We start from the raw sequence: 20,391 nt of genomic DNA, 5'->3' as shown, positions 1-20,391 counted from the left end.
GGTTCAAGCTGAAACAGGTCCCTTAGGAAAGATGGGAGCAAGGAAGAGGAGTTTGAAGCTGATCCTGAAAGAGGCTGAAAGGTTTCAGTAATGAAAGCGAGAGGAAGCTGCTCTGAGGATGCCAATGGGAACCAGGATCAGGATCAATGCAAGCGTGAGGCTGGTGCTGGTGCTGGAAGCAAGCACCCCACACACAGTTCATCGAGTTTTATTACTGCCATTAACCAGAGCTATGGAATGCCTTCCATCAAACCTTGTCCTAGGCCATTAGTAACAATTCCTGATAAATAACTTACAGGGAGACAGGCAGGAGCTGGAGGATAAAGTGCTGAGCAAAGCAATCCCATTCCCATTCCCATCCCGCATCGGCGCTCCTTCTGTTAGTGTTACCTGAGAAGGGGGATGTAAGGAAAGCTGGAGCCTGGGGCACCTCAATAACAACTCTGCTCTCCCCATGGGAGAGGTTGGGATATGGGAAGCACCAATTCCCGACTCCCAGATGCAAAGCAGCGATGCCCCAGGTCACTGTGCCAGCCTGGTTTACATCAAAACCATGGAGAAGATCCATGCAGTGAGCCCTGGGAAGGGACTGGAGGCTCCAAACCCTTGGTGGGACAGGGAACAGTGGCAGAGCGAAGAGGTTTGTGCTTCCCAGTGGGCTGGGATCACTGGGGCCCATCCAAACTGGGAATTGCCTCTGCTTTGGAGCACACCAGGACTCACCACACAGGCAGAGGCAGTGCTGGGATGGGCTTGAGCAGAGCCGGAGCGGAAGTTATCCCACATCCAAGGATAACACCTGGATAGATCCCAAGGCCTGGCTCATCCAGGGAGCTGTTTCTCCCTGCTGCAACCTGTTGGGAATGCCCTGCAAGCCAGGCTGGCTCTGCCTCTCGCTTCCAGGCGCATCCCAGGACTGCTTTGGGGCCCCAAACCGGTGGATGTGGGGCAAGCAGCGGGTGGTTTTGTGCCAGGAATACTGTCCAAGATTCCCAAAGTGTCCTCTGAGCACTCGTGGAAAGGTTTAGGATTAGGATATGACATCTGAGACCCATAGAGCACACAACTCTTGCACGCTCATGCTCTCTTGCACACACAGAGGGGGTCTGGCTCTTGGAGCTGCCATCACCTCCCATCGAGTACCACAGGGTCTACCTGGATTTCACACCAAAACCTGGATGAATCCACCTGGGATTGGCCACTCCAGCCCCCTCAGATGAGCACAAACCTCAGGAGATGTGGCCCATGGGGACAGCATCAACCTGCCTGACCCCCGGTGCTGCTGCCCGTGTAATGCTTCTGCCCCCATGGGTTGAAGAGCATCACTCTTCCTCCTCACTCCCTGAAACAGAGGAGGGGACTGCAGCAGATGTCCCACATTCCAGGAGCCAGGAGTCCCACGTTTAGTAGCCAGGCCAAGCAGGGCGCTGGGGATTGGGAGGTGGGGGGAATCCAAAGGGTGGAGGTGCTCCAGGAGGATAAGGAGGTTGGGGGGGGATTGGGAAGTTCGGGAGAGGAGGCTGGGTTGGGTACGGACACTGGGGCCTCGCTGCTCCAGGCGGGAAGAAGGGAGGGTATCCGGGTCTGGGCGGGGGTGGAAGAGGAGGGGGATGAGAGCCAGGAAAAGGGGGGGGCTGAGGTGGGCCCCTGGATGGAGACCAGGAATAACCCGGGGCTGGAGCAGAGCCTCCTGAGGGGGGTTTGGGATAGCCGGCTTCAGCAGCTGGGGCTGGAGGAGGTTTATAGGGAAAGGTGGGCTGGGCGTTCCCCATGGCGACTGGGGAGCCAGAGAAGGGAGCAGGGGGCAGAGCTCCATGGGCTGTGGGCCCAGCTGGCACACTCGGGGCTGGGCTGTAGGGCAGGGGGAAGGAAGGAGCTGCTGAAGGCTTTGGGGTCTCTGTGGGCACAGGTCCGTGAGGAGCTGGCTGCTCCTGAGGCTCCTGCGGCGTTCCCGACTTCCTCAGGATCTCCTGGAGCTTGTCCACCCTCACCCGGCGCAAGTGGGACAGCTTCCTCAGGCTGGAAAACTGCTCCAGGAAGGTGTCCAGGGGCACGGCGCCCTCCAGGAACTTCTCAGCCATTTGCTGGAAGAGAAGCCAGGATCAGTGCTTCAGCCCCAAACCCAGCTCAGGATTTAGGGGGGGACACACAGGAGGCACCAAGGACTGTAGGGACAGGCCAAGGGGTGAGGGGTTTGAAGTGAAACAGGGCAGATTTAGGCTGGATTTAAGGAAGTTCTTCCCTGTGAAGGTGCTGAGGCGCTGGCACAGGGTGCCCAGAGAAGCTGTGGCTGCCCCAGCCCTGGCAGTGCTCAAGATGGGGCTTGGAGCAAGCTGCTCCAGTGGAAGGGGTCCCTGCCTGTGGCAGGGGGTCGGGACTGGATGAGCTTTAAGGTCCCTTCCAACCCAAGCCATTCCATGCTAAGAGCATCACCCCCCACACCACCAAACAGAGGGCAATCCAGTTCCTTTAGGAGCACGAACACCAAAGCACAAAGAGATAATCCTTGATTCAAAGCCTTAAGCTTGGGATTGTAACTACAACTGGGAGGACTTCATCGCTTGCCTTGCTCAAGGATTTAAACCTTAAGCTCACCTCAGACTCCTCTTCAATCTTCTGGCTTTCCACCTGCAGGAGATCCAGCAAGGTCTGGGGATGCAGTGCTGCAGAGAACTTCTCTGGGGAGGGAAGGAACAAGGAGAGCAGCAGAGCACAACATCAGACACAAAAGGAAAAGGAACCAGCAGCACCCAACCCTGCTGCGCTCCGCCAGGAGCCAATTCCTGCCTTGGGAAGTGGTGGTGCAAGGAGAAAAGGAGAGGAAAAGGTTCTGGGCACTGCTGCACCAGGAGGGGGGGGTTTGCTGGGTGATCTGCTCAACTGGATCTGACTGGGAAACGGGAGAAGAGAGATCTTATAGGCAGCCCAGTGTGCCACCACCCCCCGACAGCTCAGCATGGCCAAGGGAGGGAGAAGCAGACGGGAAAGCTCTTGCTCTAAGTGCAGCCCTTGTGCCTGTATCGGCCAGCAGAGGTTGGCAACCACTCACCCAGCTTTGCCTTTTGCTCCTGGCACCTCTGAGCCAGCTTCTGCAGCTCCTCGTACTTGCTGCCCAGCTCCGTGCGCCCCGTCTCCAGCGGTGCCTGGAACTTGAGGTTCTGCTCAGCCAAGCTCCTGTTGGCAGCCAGGGACATTTCCCTTTCCAGCTGCAGCTCCTGGACCTGGGCAAGGAGATGGGGAACTCATGGAAGCAGGGAACCAACCAGGCTGGAAGAGACCTTGAAGAGCATCACGTTGCCCCAGCACTACCAAGGCCACCCTAACCCATGGCAATGAAGCCTTCTCTATAGGGGTTGTGAACATGCGCAGGGCCGCTGCCCTGGGCAGCCTGTTCCAATGCCTGAGCACCCTCTGGGGCAGGAATTGTTCCTCAGCTCCATCTAAACCTGCCCTGGGGCAGCTTGAGGCCGTTTCCTCTTGTCCCATCCCTTGTTCCTTGGGAGCAGAGCCCAGCCCCTCCTGGCTCCATCCTCCTCTCAGGCACTTGGAGGCAGCCATCAGGTCCCCCCTGAGCCTCCTCTTCTCCACACTGAACCCCCCAGGTCCCTCAGCCCTTCCCCATCACACCTGGGCTCCAGGCCCTGCTCCAGCACCCCAAGGTCTCTCTTGCAGTGAGGGCCCCAGAGCTGAGCACAGGATTCAGGGTGCAGCCTCACCCCCCCCCTCCATCCACACGCACCTCCTGGGACTCCAGCGCCAGGCGCTCGATCTCCTCCGTGTTCTCCTGCAGCTCCTGGAGCTCCTGCACCGTCCGGTTCCTCAGGGTCTCCATGCTGCCCGCAGGAGCTGCACCCTCCCCTGCCACAGGGAGGAAGCCCAATAACACCTAGGTTTCCTAAAGCCACCTGCAAACAGGCACTAATCCTATCAGGGATTGAAGCAGCTTTGTTAAACTGCTTCAAGCGGCCGCATCCTCCTGGGCCTCAGCTCCCATCTCATTTGCCTGCTGTTGCCCTTTCCGGATACAGGGTGCCATTGCTTCCCTCGGAAAAGGCATTATTCACCCATGGGGAACGGGATCCAACACTTGGGACTTGGAAAATGGGTGAAACGTTACTAAAATCAGGGAATAAATCCGGTTTCCTGCACTATCCATGACTTATTTCTCCACTCTCCATCAAGTAACCGGGGCTGCCCGATACTATTAAGCAAATAGCAATGTTCAAGGCACAGTTTAGAAGAGGTGGGATGGGACAATGTGGGAACACAAGAAAACCAAGGGAGAGACACAGCAGTGAGAGGGGAAAGGGAGCTACAATGGGAATCCCAGTGCTGTCCTCATCACCTGTGGTTCTACCTTCCCGTGGGTGACGCAGCCCAATGCTGAGCCAGCCTCTGCGCCTACCATGGAACGACAAGGGAAGGCTCAGGGTTACCAAACGTCCTCACCCAAGATCCAGCCAAACTTGTCTGTGGAATTACCACGTGGAAGAGAGGGAAGCTGCTGCTACGGACACACGGGGGTGACTTCATCCCTCTGCCAACAGAAATCGACTTATGGGGTGGCTTTTGTTATTAATGAGGCTCAAGGAGGGAAAAGGGAGAAAGAGGGGTGAAGGGAACGTTCAGTCCCTGCTGCTGTGCAGGTGTAGAGGGCATGGATCATAGAATCATTGAGTGGTTTGGGTTGGAAGGGAGCTTAAAGCTCATCCAGCTCCAACCCCAACCCCTTCCACTGGAGCAGGGTGCTCCAAGCCCCTGTATCCTTGAGCACTGCCAGGGATGGGGCAGCCACAGCTTCTCTGGGCACCCTGTGCCAGCGCCTCAGCACCCTCCCAGGGAAGAGCTTCTGCCTAAGAGCTCATCTCAGTCTCCCCTCGGGCAGGTTCAAGCCATTCCCCTTGGCCTGTCCCTACATCCCTTGTCCCAAGCCCCTCTCCAGGTTTCCTGCAGCCCCTTCAGGCACTGGAGCTGCTCTAAGGTCTCCCCTTCAGGAGCCTTCTCTTCCCCAGGCTGCCCCAGCCCAGCTCTCTCAGCCTGGCTCCAGAGCAGAGCTGCTCCAGCCCTATCTCCATGCCCTCCTCTGGCTCCCTCCATCAGCTCCACGTCCCTCTGGTGCTGTTCCCGCAGCGCTGGCTCAGGGCCGCAGTGGGGGGGGGGGGGGTCCCCCTCCCCGGAGCACACCAGGAGGAGCTCAGCCCCCTCCCTGCGCGGTCAATGGGCAGCAGCCGAGCGAGGCTCCCCCGTCACGGATCTCACCGGTTTCCGCAGCGAGCCGGTGCCACCACCGGGACACAGCGGGGCCCGCTCCGCGTAGGCCGCGCCTACGGCACCGGGAAGGCCTCGGCCTAGGGGACGGCGCTTCCGCCGCTCCCGGTGCAAGGCGCGGTCGGAACCGACTGCAGTGCCCCACCGGAGCGGCTGCGAGCGTTGGACCGGGTGGGGGGAGCCCCGTTACCGGCACTCACCGCCGCCTTACCGGACACCCCCCCCCCTTCCCTGTCCCCTCAGAGCGCTTCCGGGTTCCGGTGCCGGGGTGGGCGGTACCACTGTGAGGGGGGGACGGGGGGGAGGAGGCGGGTGGTACAGCCCGGCGCCGCCATCTTGGAGCGCTCCAGGAGAGGAGGGATGGGGGGGGGTTGTGGCCTTGTGGAGGGGTTTATTAATGGTAATTAAGACAGTAGTGATTAATTAATGATGGTTTAGGTGATGAATACTCTGTATGGGCCTGCTGGAGGGGCTTTCCTGAAGGGGAGACCTGAGAGCAGCTCCAGTGCCTGAAGGGGCTGCAGGAAACCTGGAGAGGGGCTTGGGACAAGGGCCTGTAGGGACAGGCCAAGGGGAATGGCTTGAACCTGCCCGAGGGGAGACTGAGATGAGCTCTGAGGCAGAAGCTCTTCCCTGGGAGGGTGCTGAGGCGCTGGCACAGGGTGCCCAGAGAAGCTGTGGCTGCCCCATCCCTGGCAGTGTTCAAGGATACAGGGGCTTGGAGCAAGCTGCTCCAGTGGAAGGGGTTGGGGTTGGACAGTGGGATTGAGTGAGCCCTCAGCAAGTTTGCCGATGGCACCGAGCTGTGTGGTTCGGTTGATACGCTGGAGGGAAGGAATGGCATCCAAAGGGACCTCGACATGCTTGTGAGGTGGGCTGATGCCAACCTCATGAAGTTTAACCATGCCAAGTGCAAGGTCCTACACCTGGGTCGGAGCAATCCCAGGCCCAGCTACAGGTTGGGCGGAGAAGAGATTCAGAGCAACCCAAGGAGAAGGACTTGGGGGTGTTGGTTGATGAGAAAATGAACATGAGCCGGCTTCAGTGCGCGCTCACAGCCCAGAAACCAACCGTGTCCTGGGCTGCATCCAAAGCAGCGTGACCAGCAGGTCCAAGGAGGTGATCCTGCCCCTCTGCTCTGCTCTCGTGAGACCTCACCTGGAGCATTGTGTGCAGTTCTGGTGTCCTCAACATAAAAAGGACATGGAACTGTTGGAACAAGTCCAGAGGAGGCCACGAGGATGATCAGGGGACTGGAGCACCTCCCATATGGAGACAGGCTGAGAAAGTTGGGGCTGTTGAGCCTGGAGAAGAGAAGCTGCGTGGAGACCTCAGAGCAGCTTCCAGTGTCTGAAGGGGGCCTATAGGGATGCTGGGGAGGGACTCTTCATTAGGGACTGTAGTGACAGGACAAGGGGTAACGGGCTCAAACTGAAACAGGGGAAGTTCAGATTGGATCTAAGGAGGAAATTCTTTCCTGTGAGGGTGCTGAGGCACTGGAATGGGTTGCCCAGGGAGGCTGTGAATGCTCCATCCCTGGCAGTGTTCAAGGCCAGGTTGGACAGAGCCCTTGGGTGCATTGGTTTAGTGTGAGGTGTCCCTGCCCCTGGCAGGGGGTTGGAACTGGATGATCTTAAGGTCCTTTCCCACCCTGTTCTATGATTCTATGTATCTTAAAGCAGAAACTTGTCAAGCTTGCAGATGTTGTTACTCTGGCTGTCTTCTGTTCCTTTTCTTTCTATGGATCCCATTTAACCAAGAACGTCTTCAATGTTAAGTTATGAATCTTACCTACTACAATTCTGCTTCACCAAGCACAACGGCTGCTTAAGCAAGCAGGCACCGCGTTAACCCCTTATTCCCAGGTACCAGGAGCTCTTCCTCGTCTGAAACAGGAACATCCCCGAGCAGATGAGACCCAGGAAGCTCCAATCCCTTCACCCTCTTCTGTCCCAGCGGTGCTTCTGCATCCCCACAGACATTCCCTCTATTCCAATGGAGCAGGTTGGAAAAGACCTTTGGGATCCTCCCTGAGCAGGCCTGGGAGCTGCCTTAGGAGGAAGGGAAGCTCGGTGCTGAGGTGAGGAACACGAAGGGCACTGCTGAGGGCTGGGCAAGGTCCTCCAGCAGAGCTGCGGTCCAGGTGCGTATCCGCTCGTCCCGGCTGGAGACAGACCCTGTGTTGATTGAGTTATGTGGATCCCGATAGGAAACCTGGCCTTTAATCACTGGGGCTGATAACCAGGTCAAAGCCCGGTGTTAGTGCGCCAAGGGACGTGGCTTTCCAAAGGGAGATGGAGATTTCCATGTGGAATTGTTGCCGTGGCCCTAGAAGGACATTGAGTTAACAGCTTCCGCTCAGCTCTAAGGGCTGAGTAGAGGATGCACTACGTTCTGCTCCGATTTACTCCTTGCAAAGAAGGAAGCCTTGGGTGAAATGATGCAGTGTGACCCAGTGGGCACATCCCAAGTGCCAAGTGGGTGCTTTCTGGTTAACTCTGGAGCCCTCTGTGCCTTACATCTGTTAGGCAGCATCTTTGATGACGTTACCACCGGTCCTCGGGACACATCCCACGGTTACTGTGAGGCTGAAAGGTGCAGAAGTCAATATCCAATACACACCAAGAGCAAGAGTGACTGAGGACGGGTAAATACCCAGCTTACAGCAAGCAGGAGCTGAGCTGAGGATCCACAGAGCACTCGCCTGGGGGTAAAGACACCAGAAAGGAGCAAAATGCTTGCAGAAGGGAGCAAAATGATGCAGAAAGGAGTAAAATGCTTGCAGAAAGGAGTAAAACGCCTGCAGAAAGGAGCAAAATGATGCAGAAAGGAGCAAAATGCTTGCAGAAAGGAGTAAAATGCTTGCAGAAAGGAGCAAAATGCTTGCAGAAAGGAGTAAAATGCTTGCAGAAAGGAGCAAAATGCTTGCAGAAGGGGGCAAAATGATGCAGAAAGGAGTAAAATGCAGAAAGGAGTAAAAGGCCTGCAGAAAGGAGCAAAATGCTTGCAGAATGGAGTAAAATGCTTGCAGAAAGGAGTAAAATGATGCAGAAAGGAGCAAAATGCTTGCAGAAAGGAGCAAAATGCTTGCAGAAATGCTTGCAGAAAGGAGTAAAATGCTTGCAGAAAGGAGCAAAATGATGCAGAAAGGAGCAAAATGCTTGCAGAAAGGAGCAAAATGATGCAGAAAGGAGTAAAATGCTTGCAGAAAGGAGCAAAATGCTTGCAGAAAGGAGCAAAATGCTTGCAGAAAGGAGTAAAATGATGCAGAAAGGAGCAAAATGCTTGCAGAAAGGAGTAAAATGCTTGCAGAAAGGAGCATTTGGCTCCAGAACTGGCTTCTGAAGCAGCTCAGGGCAGTCGGGAGCCTTCCTATGCCAAGGAAAGGAAGCTGGAAGCTGGCAAGTGAGTGCAATGGAAACTTTGTGGGGTTATCAGTGCAGGAGCTCGTTGGCACTGGTGTTTGCAGGTGATGTTTGCAGCTCCTTGGGGTCCCAAGAGGAGGGTGGCAGCGTCGAGAGTGGGGAGCGAGTGAGCACACAGGCAGGGAAAGGTTAAACCAACAAAGCCTCACGTGCGGAGCTGATGGCAGCTTTCCCCCCTGGCGTTGTTATCAAAGGCCAAGTTCATTTGTGGCTTTGGTGGAACGTTCCTTCGGAGCCCAGGGGTCAAATGGAACTTGGAGAGTTTCCCAACTAAAGGAAGAGCGCGTTGATGGGGATGGTCTGGTTTCTCTCTTAATGTGATGCTGGTTGGTTTCAAGCCGATGTTGTGGGTGTTCCTCAATGGGATTCAGAGGTGGAAGAGCCTGTGGCAGAATCCCACCCTTCTGGAGCTGGTCTGAGAGCACCATGTCCACAGGAGGCCATGGAGATGCGGCGAGGGCTGGAGCAGCTCTGCTCTGGAGCCAGGCTGAGAGAGCTGGGCTGGGGCAGCCTGGACAAGAGAAGGCTCCTGAAGGGGAGACCTGAGAGCAGCTCCAGTGCCTGAAGGGGCTGCAGGAAAGCTGGAGAGGGGCTTGGGACAAGGGATGTAGGGACAGGCCAAGGGGAATGGCTTGAACCTGCCCGAGGGGAGACTGAGCTGAGCTCTGAGGCAGAAGCTCTTCCCTGGGAGGGTGCTGAGGCGCTGGCACAGGGTGCCCAGAGAAGCTGTGGCTGCCCCATCCCTGGCAGTGCTCAAGGACACAGGGGCTTGGAGCACCCTGCTCCAGTGGAAGGGGTTGGGGTTGGAGCTGGGTGAGCTTTAAGCTCCCTTCCAGCCCAACCCACTCTGATGCTCTGGTGGCTGCCAGCTCTTCTCAGCACCACGTTCCCCAGCAGCCTGGCTGCTCACCTCAAAGCAGTTCCCCTCTGCTCTTGCTCTTGCACACTGGAAGCTTTGTGGTCCGCGTGGTCCAGCCCTAACTGATTTAACAACCGCAGACCGAGCCACTAATGGTTTTTAGTCACCCACAGCAGGGAGGAAGAGCTGGGCCACCCTGAGCTCCTAGCCCAGCAGAAGCCCTCCCACCACCCGCTCAGCCTATATCTCAGGAGGCTTCCTTGATAACTCCATCAAACACTCGTAAATCAAAGGGGTTTTGACACTCTCAAGAGTCAAACTTGGCCTCCCTCCTCTCCGCCTTTGTGCCTTTCATCTGATAAAGCCACAGTGTGATACCGCCTTTACGGGAAGGACAGGGAAAACCAGGAGCAGGGGCTGGAAAACAAGTTTGCTTCCTTAATCTGCAGTTCCTAAGATAAGGAATATCTCCATGAGGTGACTGTTTTTCCAGCTCCACAGATAACGTTCAGGCTGTTGTGGGCTTAGTCAGCCAAGTCTTTGCCATGGAGAAAATCCATATATGGTCCCATTTGGCCCAAGGGGTGAGTCCTGTGGCACTTAAACCCATCCTGAGCGTTGTTACCCGGTCCTGTGCAGTTCCCATTGACAATCCCAGGCAGGTGGCTGTCAGGATTGAGTGTGGAAACAGGCTCCTGGCCTTGTGTTCCACATGAACGTGATGGGTTGGTTTGATCAGGAGCCAAGCAAGATTCTATTCCATAGAACCGTGGAATGGTTTGTGTTGGAAGGGGCTTCTGCCTCAGAGCTCATCTCAGTCTCCCCTCGGGCAGGTTCAAGCCATCCCCCTTGGCCTGTCCCTACAGGCCCTTGGCCAAGGACCCTCTCCCCGTTTCCCCTTTAGGCACTGGAGCTGCTCTAAGGTCTCCCCTTCAGGAGCCTTCTCCAGGCTGCCCCAGCCCAGCTCTCTCAGCCTGGCTCCATCAAAGTTCTCCAGCCCCTTCTCCTGTTGTCCATGGCCTGGATTGCTCAGGGTACCCTACAAGTGACCTCCAGTCCATCCCATGTACCCTTTAGTGTTCCTGTGTCCTCACACACTGATTGCTGCCCATCAGGGACAGCAGCAAAGCATCAACCATTCCTAGCAGCAATCCCGCAGGAATGGAGGGGTCAAAGTCACCTCTCAGCTCTTCTGCCTTTGCAGGCACCCCCAACCACTTCAACCACCAGTTATCCTGCACCCATCAGTGCTCTTGGGTGCTTTAGTTTAGAGCTCCTTACTTACTTAATGCATCTACAATAGCCCAAACTCGTCGTGAGGCCAGGCTGAGCCTCCAGATGCTGGGATCTCACTTGGAGATGGACACAACAGGCATTAAATCCTACATTTCTCTGGATAGAAACATCTGTCTTTGTGGATTTGATCCAACAGGAATCCTCACCCAGCCACCAATGCGTCAGGCCCAGGCAAAGCAGAGCTGAAAGCTTCCAGATCCATCCCTCCGCCTGGATTTGGGGATCTCAGCATCGTTTGGTGCCCTCTGCCGCCCAGTAGAGCTACAACAGAGCACCCGAACTGGGCACCCAGCCTCCTTCCTCCTTCTTTGCCGCGGTGGGCGTGCAGCAGAGTTGTGTTTCACGCTCTTCACAGCTTGGTTTCGAGTTTCCTCAGGGATTCCTTCTCCTTCTGGGAGCAAATGGAAGATTATTGCAGAACTGGCATGTCTCATTCCCTCCATTTCTCTACCAAATGCTGATTTCCCTCTCCCATCCCATGCCATGAGGCTGGAAGGGGGTTACTTGAGTCACACCACATCTGCTTCCAAAGTTCCCCAAAGGACTTTGAAAGCCATAAAGACTTGAAGGGAGCCTGGGTGGGAAGAGGTTGGGAAAGAGGCAGAGCCTTGGAGTTACACTGCCACCAGTCCACAAGGAAAGGGCTGGAATTCATCTTGTCCTGCCAATGGAACTGCCCTGGGGCTTCAGGAACAAGAGCCAGGTCCTGGAGGAACAGGACCCTTATCTCTGGGGCCATCAACATGAACCTCGACCACTTCCAACGCAGGACAAACCAAGCCTGTGGGTTTCTCCAGGCAAATCCTAGGAAGGAGGGGATTGAAGGGAATCTTCTCTGGGCACCCTGTGCCAGCGCCTCAGCACCCTCACAGGGAAGAGCTTCTGCTTTATCTCCAACCTGAACTTGCCCTGTTTCAGTTGGAACCCATCACCCCTTGTCCTATCGCTCCAGTCTCTGATGAAGAGTCCCTCTCCAGCATCCTTGTAGCCCCCTTCAGACACTGGAAGCTGCTCTGAGGTCTCCACACAGCCTTCTTTTCTCCAGGCTCAACAGCCCCAGTGTTCCCAGCCTGGCTCCATACGGGACCTGCTCCAGCCCCTGAGCATCCTCGTGGCCTCCTCTGGATTTGCTCCATCAGCTCCATGGCCTCCTGATGCTGAGGACACCAGAACTGCACCCAGTGCTGCAAGTGGGGCCTCACGAGGGCAGTGGTGATGCCAACTCCGTGACCTGCTCCTAGACCTCCCCTCCAGCCCCCACGTTCCCAGCAGGGTTTCCTCACCTCAGGAGCTGTCTCCACAGCCCTTACGAAGTCATCTTGCACCTAAAGGTGGTTCTTTTTCAGCCTCCCCCCCCCCCCCATCTCTTTTGCTCCTCATGGGAACGGTGCCAAATATTTGCTCTGGGATTGGTTTTGTGGGGCTGAATTCCATAACTGGAATTCTGGCTGTACTTATACATACCAAAAATCAATACCTGTCTGGGCACAGCTTCCCATTGGCTGCTGGTGATGGAATCTATTGACAGAGGAATGAGCTTATCCGAAAACTTCCCCTGCTTTAACAAGTTAGTTCTTTCCGTTGGAAGGAAAACTGAAACCTGGATCCTCCGTGATTCCAACTGTCCAGTTGCCTCCAGGAGAACCTTGGAAAATGGCTACGGGTCATCACTGCATGGTAGAATCCTGAATTTGGGATGCCGTTTGGGTGTTTGGAAGAGCCCAGCTCAGCTAAAGGTCTGTGTAAGGGCTCAGAAACATGGGATGGAGATAAATGGAACTGGTTTTAAGCTGCTGTGCTGGATCCAGTCCAAACCCATCGCTGCCAGGGTGGAGAACGAAGCAAGTTGTGTTCCCTGGCATTACAGACCAGGTTATAGATCCCTAAAACATGAGGCTCTTCCAGTTTCTTTGCTAAATACAAGGAGAGGATCCATCCCAAAGAATTTAGCACTTGACCTTCCCATTCTTCCGCTCATTACCACAGGGAATGCAGGAGGAGCCCTTTGAGGTAGCTCATCCCTCCATCACCCCACCATGAGCTCTGGATGAACATCCCAGCTCACACCTTTCCCAGTAACAGAGGAGAATCCACCTTGGCATCACCAGGACCTCCACCTCTCTGCTTCCAAACACCCAATGGTTACCTCCTGTTCCCCACTACGGGGCTGGACCAAGGACCAGTCCCAGCAGGACCTTCCTCTCCATCACAAGTTCTCCACTGTGGGAGCAACAGCAACACATGCCCGTGGCTACTTCGTGGAGCTCCAGCCACCTCCACCAGCTCCCATGGACCTCCTATGGTGTTCTCTGCCCCAGCATGGAGCACATGGACCTCCTATGGTGTTCTCTACCCCAACATGGAGCACATGGACCTCCTATGGTGTTCTCTACCCCAACATGGAGCACATGGACCTCCTATGGTGTTCTCTACCCCAACATGGAGCACATGGACCTCCTATGGTGTTCTCTGCCCCAGCATGGAGCACATGGACCTCCTATGGTGTTCTCTACCCCAGCATGGAGCACATGGACCTCCTATGGTGTTCTCTACCCCGACATGGAGCACATGGACCTCCTATGGTGTTCTCTACCCCAGCATGGAGCACATGGACCTCCTATGGTGTTCTCTACCCCAACATGGAGCACATGGACCTCCTATGGTGTTCTCTACCCCAACATGGAGCACATGGACCTCCTATGGTGTTCTCTACCCCAGCATGGAGCACATGGACCTCCGATGGTGTTCTCTACCCCAGCATGGAGCACATGGACCTCCTATGGTGTTCTCTACCCCAACATGGAGCACATGGACCTCCTATGCTGTTCTCTACCCCAACATGGAGCACATGGACCTCCTATGGTGTTCTCTACCCCGACATGGAGCACGTGGACCTCCTATGCTGTTCTCTACCCCAACATGGAGCACATGGACCTCCTATGGTGTTCTCTACCCCAACATGGAGCACATGGACCTCCTATGGTGTTCTCTACCCCAACATGGAGCACATGGACCTCCTATGGTGTTCTCTACCCCAACATGGAGCACATGGACCTCCTATGGTGTTCTCTACCCCAACATGGAGCACATGGACCTCCTATGGTGTTCTCTACCCCGACATGGAGCACATGGACCTCCTATGGTGTTCTCTACCCCAGCATGGAGCACATGGACCTCCTATGGTGTTCTCTACCCCAACATGGAGCACATGGACCTCCTATGGTGTTCTCTACCCCAGCATGGAGCACATGGACCTCCTGTGGTGTTCTCTACCCCAGCATGGAGTACATGGACCTCCTATGGTGTTCTCTACCCCAACATGGAGCACATGGACCTCCTATGGTGTTCTCTACCCCGACATGGAGCACGTGGACCTCCTATGGTGTTCTCTACCCCAACATGGAGCACATGGACCTCCTATGCTGTTCTCTACCCCAACATGGAGCACATGGACCTCCTATGGTGTTCTCTACCCCAACATGGAGCACATGGACCTCCTATGGTGTTCTCTACCCCAACATGGAGCACATGGACCTCCTATGGTGTTCTCTACCCCAACATGGAGCACATGCTTCCGAGCAACCTTCCTGGAGGAAAACCCAGGCTCTCAGCCCTTGGGGAGTGAATGGGTGGGAACGTGGGAGCTTTGTCATCTCCAAACCACCCCCCAAAAGGACGATCTCGGCAGGGTCCAGCCTCTGCCTTCCACCAGCACCAAGGTGGCAGGAAGCTTGCAACGCGTGGGATAACGGGGGAAGAGCCAGGCCAAGGAGCAAGCCCCGGCTGTGGATCTCCCTGTATCCCAACGGAATTTGAAGCAGCTCTTCCCAATACCTGCAGGAAGTCACCCAGAGCCTTGTGGAGATGTGAATCCCCCTGTGGAGCGCGGAGGAAGGAGTGGGAACGGCCTCATCCCTGGGTGCCGGCGCGCAGCGCCTTGGGGAGAAGGAGTGCTGCCTTCACAGTGGGGATTCTCCGAGCACATCCTCAAGGCCCCTTCTCCAGTGCCTTCTCCAGCTCTGTGTTTTCCCTGTGGAAGCACACGGATGTGGGTGCAGGGAGCCAGCCCCTTGGCTGGGGCTGCTCCGTATCCGAGCTCCTGTGCATCACCCACGCTGCTTCCCTTGTGCAGGGCAGGGATAGGCTGGAGTGAAGTGGGAATTAGATGCTCTCTGGTTCTCTTGGCAGTTCACAGCTACCTGCAGGCCCAGACTTGGCTCCTGAAGCTGCCAAGGCTCCATAGGGGGGTTGGTTTTGAGGCTCTGGCTTCCATCCAGCTCCAGACTTTCCATCCTGGGGGTCAGCCAAGACCTTCTCCTCAGCAGAGCCTGCTTACCCCAACAACGCATCCCGTCTTCCTTTGGACGAGGTGCTTTATCCCTTTCCTCCCGTCACCAGCCACCAAACCCTCCCAGGATCTCCTTGATCTCATTTCCTTGGTGCCATTCAACATCTCCCCTCAATTCTCTGTTACCCAGAGCTGGGGTGAAGCTGGTGCTGAGGGATGAAAGCCAGTTCCAGCCCCTATGGTGCCTGTGGTCCTCAGCACAGGGTCTGCCTTTGTTTTCCTGCAGGCCAAGGTGACCGTGCCAGCACGGGGTGCTGTGATGGAGGCCAAGGAGCCTGGTCCAGCACCGCTGACGTAGCCCAGCACCAGTGACCTTGGCTTTGCTCAACCAGCAGCATCCTGAGCTGGGTTTTCCCCTGTGAGGTCCCACTTTGACCCTTCCCCATCCCACTTCCCCCCACGCAGCCATGGGACGGATGAAGGACCAGCAGTGCCTCGCTGTTGGGACACCTGAGGATGCTGCTCTCCCAGCTCCAGCCTTCCCCAAGCATCCCCCACGGCCCAGCTTTGGACTGGGGTGAAGATGGGGAGCCCTCCGCTTGACATTGCCCCGGTGCCTCCGTTAAGGACGTCGTGATAAGTGCCCCACAGAGCTGTTTGCCTTCCTTATCGTGAGCGCTGCCCAAACAACGCGCTTGGGGATATAAGGAACCTGCTTGGGACGCCCTCACTGGGTCTGCACCTCAGCTGCTAGAACCAGCATGAAGCTGCTCCTGCTCTTCAGCTTGGTGGCCCTGGCTCAATGCCTCCTCCACAGGTAAGCATGGGAGAGGGGTGGGATGGGATTTAGGGTGCTGAGGACCCCGCAGAACCCATGCAGGGGACAACGTGCAGCCCCCCCCAAGCCATTACGTGGCCAAGGCTCCCCACAGCAAGGAGATGGCTGGGTCCCACATGAGGGGAGGGACCTGCAGGTCCGCTGAGCACATCCCTGCCTGGCTCCTGGTGAGGGATCCCTCTGCTGTGTCCCAGGATCCCCCTGAGGAAGGGCAAGACCCTGCGGCAGTCCCTGCAGGAGCATGGCTTGCTGGAGCGCTACCTCAAGCAGCACCCCTACAACCCGGCTGCCAAGTACTTCAGGACCCTCGTCTCTTCTGAGCCTATGCAGAACTACATGGATGTGAGCATGGCAGGGAGAGGGCTGGCCCCTTCCCATCCCACTGCCCCCTTTCCCATCCCTCTAGCTCCTTACCTGACCCACTAGCTCCTTACCCGTTCCCCTAACCCATTCCCTCCCCTGCTAGCCCTTTACCCATCCCAATAGTTCCTTACCTTTCTCTCTAACCCTTTACCCATTCCCCTAACCCATTCCCTACCCTGCTAGACCTTTACTCATCCCAATAGTTCCTTACCTTTCCCTCTAACCCTTTACCCATTCCCCTAACCCATTCCCCACCCTGCTAGCCCTTTACCCATCCCAATAGTTCCATACCTTTCCCTCTAACCCTTTACCCATTCCCCTAACCCATTCCCTACCCCGCTAGCCCTTTACCCATCCCAATAGTTCCTTACCTTTCCCTCTAACCCTTTACCCATTCCCCTAACCCATTCCCTACCTCGCTAGCCCTTTACCCATCCCAATAGTTCCTTACCTTTCCCTCTAACCCTTTACCCATTCCCCTAACCCATTCCCTACCCCGCTAGCCCTTTACTCATCCCAATAGTTCCTTACCTTTCCCTCTAACCCTTTACCCATTCCCCTAACCTGTTAACTTACCCACTGGCCCATTACTTGTTCCACTAGCCCCTTACCCATTCCCCTAACCCGTTACCCATCCCACTAGCCCCTTACTTGACCCACTAGCCTCTTACTTAATATGCTAGCTCCTTACCTGTCCCTCTCATCCTTTACCAGTTTCCCTAACCTATTGAGTCATCCCACTAGCCCCCTACCTGTTCCATTAGCCCTTTACCCTTTTCCCTAACCCATTCCCTGTCCCACTAGCCCCTTACCTGACTCGCTAGCCCCTTATCCATTCCCTTAACCGGTTAACTCATCCCTCTGGCCCCTTACCTGGGCCACTAGCCCTTCAACCATTCCCCTAACCCGTTACCCATCCCTCTAGCCCCTTACCTCACCCACTGGCCACTTACCTGACCCACTAACCTCTTACTTGATAGGCTGGCTCCTTACCTGTCCCTCTCATCCTTTACCAATTCCCCTAACCCATTAAGTCACCCCACTAGCCCCTCACCTGAACCACTAGCCCCATACCTGACCCTCTAACCCTTCACCTGGTGTTAGTTCCTTACCCTAATCCTTTACCAATGGCACTCATCCCACTAGCCCCTTCTGCATCCCAGTAGCCCATTACCCACCTTGCTAGCCCCATCTCCACCCCACTAACTCCCCACCCACCCTCCTTTGGCAGAGCTCCTACTATGGCACCATCTCCATCGGGACCCCCCCCCAGGAGTTCACCGTCATCTTCGACACCGGCTCCTCCAACCTCTGGGTGCCCTCCGTGTACTGCACCAGCCTGTCCTGCAGTAGGTGTCTGCTAGCCCTGTGGCCACTGGGCGAGGGGAGAAGCCCCCAGGATTCCCTGGGAGCCCTTGAAGGGATCAGGAGATGAGGATGGCTCTGCCCTGTCTCTCCCAAGGGATTTAGGGCCATGGGGAGGCACTGGAGATGCATCCTCAGCCCTTGGGGTCAGGCTGGACCGTGACCATCTCCTTGCATCCCCACAGGCAACCACAAGCGTTTCAACCCAGCAGAATCCTCCACCTTCATCAGCACCAACGAGAGCCTCTACGTTGCCTATGGCACTGGCAGCATGACTGGTATCCTGGGCTATGACACCGTCCAAGTAAGGCACCGTGCCCCAGCTGCCCCCATCCCATGGGACTGAGGCCATTGGGACACCCACACCGAGCCTTTCTCCCCCGTTTCTTTGCCCAGGTTGCAGACATCGAGGTCTACAACCAGATCTTTGGGCTCTCTGAGACCGAGCCTGGGGACTTCTTCTACTACAGCCCCTTCGATGGCATCCTGGGGCTGGCTTACCCCAGCATCGCCTCTGCTGGAGCCACCCCTGTCTTTGACAACATGATGAGCGAAGGTCTTGTGGCCAGGGACCTCTTCTCTGTCTACCTGAGCAAGTAAGTCCTGGCCAGAGCCACCCAAGCCCACGGGGAGGATCTTCTCCCATTGTCTCCCTACCGAGGCTGACTCCAGGACCATTCCTTGGTGCTGTGACACCCTATGGCTCCCGGGGACATGCTGGTGCAGGCATTGCCATGGTGGTGATGGGACAGGGCCCTCATCTGATGGTTTCCCCCTTCCAGGGATGAGGAGAGCGGCAGCTTTGTCCTCTTTGGTGCCATCGACCCCTATTATGTCACCAACGGCATCGTCTGGATCCCCCTCTCTGCTGAGACCTACTGGCAGATCACCATGCGCAGGTAGCCCTGGGGTAGCTGCAGTGGGGGGGGCTCCCCTCGCCCTGGCTTTTGGGGGTGCAGCACCCATGAGCCTCCCCCTGCGTCCCTTTGTCCCCAGTGTCTCCATCAAGGGCAAGGCAGTGGTCTGCCAGAACGGCTGCCAGGCCATCGTGGACACGGGCACCTCGCTGCTGGCCATGCCCAACCAGGACCTCACTGAGGTCCTCCGTGCCCTTGGTGCCACCTCCAGCGGCGAGGTGAGACCCAGGGGAGCGCACAGAGCTTTGGGGCTCCCATGGGGTGCGTGGTCCTTCTTGGGGTGACCACAGACACACACCCCCCCCACTTACCACCGTGTGTCCATCCCCACCCCAGATCGACTGCAATGACCGGTACAGCCTGCCCGACATTGTGTTCCACATCAGCGATGCAGAGTTCCCTGTGCCACCCAGTGCCTACGTGACGGAGGTGAGCATCCTGCTGGGCTGGGGACCGGGAGGGCTCAGGGAGGAGATCCAGGAGCTGGGAATCACCCTCCACCGTGTCCTTGCCTGCAGAGCAATGGGGTCTGCAGCCTGGGCTTTGAAGGCATGGATGTCCCCACTGAATCCGGCGAGATGTGGATCCTGGGTGATGTCTTCATCCGTGAGTACTACGTGGTCTTCAACAGAGGCACGAACATGGTGGGCTTGGCCCGCCTGCCCTGAAGGACGAGGCAGGGCTGCCCCACTGCCCTGCAGCCCCAGCTTGGCAGCTCCCCGCCACCTCCTGCCGTGACCACCAATAAAGCTGTATAGAAGCACCCTTGGGTTGTGTCTCTGGGTTCAGGTGCCACCACGGCCCTGGGCATGGAGCGTGGGCACCTTGGTGCCACCTTCACCCCCCTGATGAAGCTCTTGACCATGCAAACATGGCCAGGGCTCCCCAAACCCCTTCCTCAGCACCATTCCCTTAGGATCAACCTCCAAAGGTCCTGTCTGGGTGCTCTGCTGATGCTCTTGACCATGCAAACATGGCCAGGGCTCCCAAACCCCTTCCTCAGCACCCTTCCCTTAGGGTCAACCTGCAAAGGTCCTGTCTGGGTGCTCTGATGATGCTCTTGACCATGCAAACATGGCCAAAGACTCCCAAACCCCTTCCTCAGCACCATTCCCTTAGGATCAACCTGCAAAGGTCCTGTCTGGGTGCTCTGATGATGCTCTTGACCATGCAAACATGGCCAGGGCTCCCCAAACCCCTTCCTCAGCACCATTCCCTTAGGATCAACCTCCAGAGGTCCTGTCTGGGTGCTCTGATGATGCTCTTGACCATGCAAACATGGCCAGGGCTCCCCAAACCCCTTCCTCAGCACCATTCCCTTAGGATCAACCTGCAAAGGTCCTGTCTGGGTGCTCTGATGATGCTCTTGACCATGCAAACATGGCCAAAGACTCCCAAACCCCTTCCTCAGCACCATTCCCTTAGGATCAACCTGCAAAGGTCCTGTCTGGGTGCTCTGATGATGCTCTTGACCATGCAAACATGGCCAGGGCTCCCAAACCCCTTCCTCAGCACCCTTCCCTTAGGATCAACCTCCAAAGGTCCTGTCTGGGTGCTCTGATGATGCTCTTGACCATGCAAACATGGCCAAAGACTCCCAAACCCCTTCCTCAGCACCATTCCCTTAGGATCAACCTGCAAAGGTCCTGTCTGGATGCTGTGATGATGCTCTTGACCATGCAAACATGGCCAGGGCTCCCCAGACCCCTTCCTCAGCACCATTCCCTTAGGATCAACCTCCAAAGGTCCTGTCTGGGTGCTCTGATGATGCT

At 56.4% G+C, this 20,391-nt stretch overlaps 2 protein-coding genes and 1 long non-coding RNA gene across 3 annotated transcripts; 1 reads left to right on the top strand and 2 right to left on the bottom strand.

Annotated features, from left to right (window-relative positions):
• Positions 1–194: 194 nt before the first annotated feature.
• VPS37C (VPS37C subunit of ESCRT-I) lies at positions 195–4,174 on the bottom strand. Its single transcript, XM_062637130.1, has 4 exons — positions 3,740–4,174; positions 3,050–3,221; positions 2,596–2,678; positions 195–2,084 (listed from the first exon to the last, which is right to left on the bottom strand). The coding sequence occupies exons 1-4, from the start codon at positions 3,830–3,832 to the stop codon at positions 1,404–1,406; spliced, it is 1,029 nt and encodes a 342-aa protein (XP_062493114.1). The 5' UTR covers positions 3,833–4,174; the 3' UTR covers positions 195–1,403.
• An 8,022-nt stretch (positions 4,175–12,196) lies between these two features.
• LOC134173289 (uncharacterized) lies at positions 12,197–13,419 on the bottom strand. The gene is made up of 2 exons (XR_009968200.1): positions 12,995–13,419; positions 12,197–12,669 (listed from the first exon to the last, which is right to left on the bottom strand). It is a non-coding gene; the product is annotated as an uncharacterized LOC134173289 (long non-coding RNA).
• Positions 13,420–15,812: 2,393 nt separating this feature from the next.
• Positions 15,813–19,382, top strand: LOC134173288 (pepsin A-like). The gene is made up of 9 exons (XM_062637129.1): positions 15,813–15,953; positions 16,169–16,316; positions 17,569–17,686; positions 17,888–18,006; positions 18,099–18,298; positions 18,485–18,601; positions 18,699–18,837; positions 18,956–19,048; positions 19,138–19,382. The coding sequence occupies exons 1-9, from the start codon at positions 15,898–15,900 to the stop codon at positions 19,285–19,287; spliced, it is 1,140 nt and encodes a 379-aa protein (XP_062493113.1). The 5' UTR covers positions 15,813–15,897; the 3' UTR covers positions 19,288–19,382.
• Positions 19,383–20,391: the final 1,009 nt, after the last annotated feature.

The sequence above is a fragment of the Pezoporus occidentalis genome, unplaced genomic scaffold, assembly GCF_034315485.1.
Source record: "Pezoporus occidentalis ecotype Australia unplaced genomic scaffold, CSIRO_AGI_Poc_V1 ctg502, whole genome shotgun sequence".
Lineage (NCBI taxonomy): Eukaryota > Metazoa > Chordata > Aves > Psittaciformes > Psittacidae > Pezoporus > Pezoporus occidentalis.
This window is presented reverse-complemented; position numbering and strand designations above follow the sequence as displayed.

Coding starts and splice junctions, on each gene's coding strand:
- VPS37C (XM_062637130.1), bottom strand. CDS start 3,832: ATGGAGACCCTGAGGAACCGGACGGTGCAGGAGCTCCAGGAGCTGCAG. Junction 3,222..3,739: donor TGGCGCTGGAGTCCCAGGAG/GTGCGTGTGGAT, acceptor CTCCTTGCCCAG/GTCCAGGAGCTGCAGCTGGA. Junction 2,085..2,595: donor AGATTGAAGAGGAGTCTGAG/GTGAGCTTAAGG, acceptor CTTCTCTTCCAG/CAAATGGCTGAGAAGTTCCT.
- LOC134173288 (XM_062637129.1), top strand. CDS start 15,898: ATGAAGCTGCTCCTGCTCTTCAGCTTGGTGGCCCTGGCTCAATGCCTC. Junction 16,317..17,568: donor CTATGCAGAACTACATGGAT/GTGAGCATGGCA, acceptor CTCCTTTGGCAG/AGCTCCTACTATGGCACCAT. Junction 18,007..18,098: donor TGGGCTATGACACCGTCCAA/GTAAGGCACCGT, acceptor TTCTTTGCCCAG/GTTGCAGACATCGAGGTCTA.